The sequence below is a fragment of the Lycium barbarum genome, chromosome 9, assembly GCF_019175385.1.
Source record: "Lycium barbarum isolate Lr01 chromosome 9, ASM1917538v2, whole genome shotgun sequence".
Lineage (NCBI taxonomy): Eukaryota > Viridiplantae > Streptophyta > Magnoliopsida > Solanales > Solanaceae > Lycium > Lycium barbarum.
Window position 1 is genome coordinate 107,512,126 of NC_083345.1, and position 2,207 is coordinate 107,514,332.

The window sequence follows — 2,207 nt, forward strand, 5'->3', positions numbered from 1 at the left end:
ATTGTTGTATACCGTAAAAAATTGGCTATGCGAATGTAAGTTAAAAATATGACTGCGTGAATGTAATTTTGTATGCAGCTGAGGCACGTTATTGAAATTTTCCCTTTAAAATATATAATTTTTTTTCTTGTGCAGTGTAAAAAAGATACATCTATTTTAGGCACGACGCTTGCATTTTAGTATGTTAATATAATATTTCTTTTACTACCAAGAAAAAGTAGGAAACTTGCTTCGATGATATAAAATGTCTGAAGAAATCGTCAATCATGTCCTTGATAATTAGTAAATTAATAATTCTGCCTTAAAAATCAACAATAAGTTTATTTTTCTAAATTAGATATAGTAAGATCACACACATTATGAAAACTCATCAATTTCAGATCTTGAATTCACCATTAACTATTTATAAGCGGTGTACATAAACATATCAAGAACAAGTAGCTACAAAAAGTTTGTCCAAGTGAAGTAGAATTTTCAAAAAAAAACACGCGCATGTTTACAGAAGCTACAAATTCACTTATTATTCAACACCCATGATCCACAACATAAACCTTAATTTCTAAAAATAATTTGCGTATGGAGAAGCAAATTCAAGAAACTCTTCATCACGCTCAAATACTGACATGTCTAGTTCATCCAACATGACAAACGCTTCGATGCCATCGTCTCTATAGTTCATCAAATTGAACAATTTATTGTACGGACCAGTAGCTATGGTCGTAGCCATTGGTTTACCCCAACCAAAATCGACATCATAGAACGGAAATTTACACACACTGCTACAAGTGTACTCATCAAATTCCTTCTTCTGTGGTGGCAATCCTTTAGCTAATTCAAGAATTTCCAATGCCCATGCATTTTCTTTGATGTTATCCTTGGTCCTAAATAGTTGTTTTTCTTTCCTCATGAGACTGACTATTTGTGGTAAGTTCATGTCTGCCTCATTGGAAATATGTGTAGAGAAATGAGACAGAACATTTCCAACCGAGTTAGGTGGTAACTTTGGTGAAATCATTTCACGTAAATCTGCATACTGGATTAATTTAGAAGGGATAAAAGAACCCGAGTTCACGGTCACTGCTTTAGCAACACATTTGAAAAGAAGTGCACTAAGGACTTCAGTAGTTGTAGGATTTTTAACTTGTGATTCACTAGCAACAAATGACCTAAGTGCACTTACTTTTTTGGAGGAAAAAACATACCTCTTTTGTGTACATCCATCTAATATTGATGGAACTACAGGGGATTCAAGAGGACCATTTGGTGGTGATGGAAAAATAGTGTCACTTATGTAATAAGGAGGAATTGTTTTTGCATTTGGATCACGAGTTAATGTTGCCCAATCAATTGAAAATTGCAACCCATTACATGCATCTCCAATTTTATGTGACGAACATGTACTAATCGCGATTCCTCCACAATCGAAATGTGTCAATTGAATCACAGCCAGACCATAGTCAGAATCATTTTCCCAAGCTACACCATTAGGAAAAATCAAATCTTTGACATTACAATTTTGGTGATTGAGAATTTCAGACATGGGTGCATCAATATGGACATTCAAGAACTCAACACCCTTGTCATTACAATCGATCGTGGCGTTATCTTTCATGTGTCCTGCATATGGATAATAGGAGACTAAATTTTTGGAGAGGGAGTTTTCAAGAAGTTTTGATATTTGGGCAGGTTGATTAGAAAGTGCACCTAATTGATTATTGGAGTAGAAAAAACCAAAGGGTACATAAGTATGTGTTTGGGCTTGTTCAATGAGAGAAAATTTGTGCCATTTTTTAGTTAAAGGTGTTGGAGAAGAAGGTTTAATGAGTTTCTTGGAAGCTCTTGATAGAACTTTTAATGCAGCTGAGGCCATGTTCTCTATTTTTTGATCTCTAAATTCTTCTCAACTGTTGTTATATCAAATTCTTACTACATAATAAGACAAAATGCATTATTAATATAGAAAATGTTACTACTTACCATATAATATATTACTCCTTTGAACAAAAAACGACGAAATAAGTTGATTATTAAGAACGTTATCCTAGTGAATGATTGCCTAGCTTACATATCTTTCATTTATTTGAAGAAGAAACCAAATAGCAAATGTCACCAATTGTCAATTTTTGTTATGTATTATTAATGGTATGAAAATTCTCTAGCAAAGTTACGTTGAAGCATCTAGGATTATTCCTTAGCCCCTCATAAAA

General features: G+C 33.4%; 1 protein-coding gene across 1 annotated transcript; it reads right to left on the reverse strand.

Annotated features, from left to right (window-relative positions):
• Nucleotides 1-495: 495 nt before the first annotated feature.
• Nucleotides 496-1,906, reverse strand: LOC132611389 (acyltransferase Pun1-like). Its single transcript, XM_060325826.1, has one exon. The coding sequence runs from the start codon at nucleotides 1,868-1,870 to the stop codon at nucleotides 560-562; it is 1,311 nt and encodes a 436-aa protein (XP_060181809.1). The 5' UTR covers nucleotides 1,871-1,906; the 3' UTR covers nucleotides 496-559.
• Between the last annotated feature and the right edge of the window lie 301 nt (nucleotides 1,907-2,207).

Excerpts from the sequence above, each read along its gene's own strand:
- LOC132611389 (XM_060325826.1), bottom strand. The coding sequence starts at position 1,870 with ATGGCCTCAGCTGCATTAAAAGTTCTATCAAGAGCTTCCAAGAAACTC.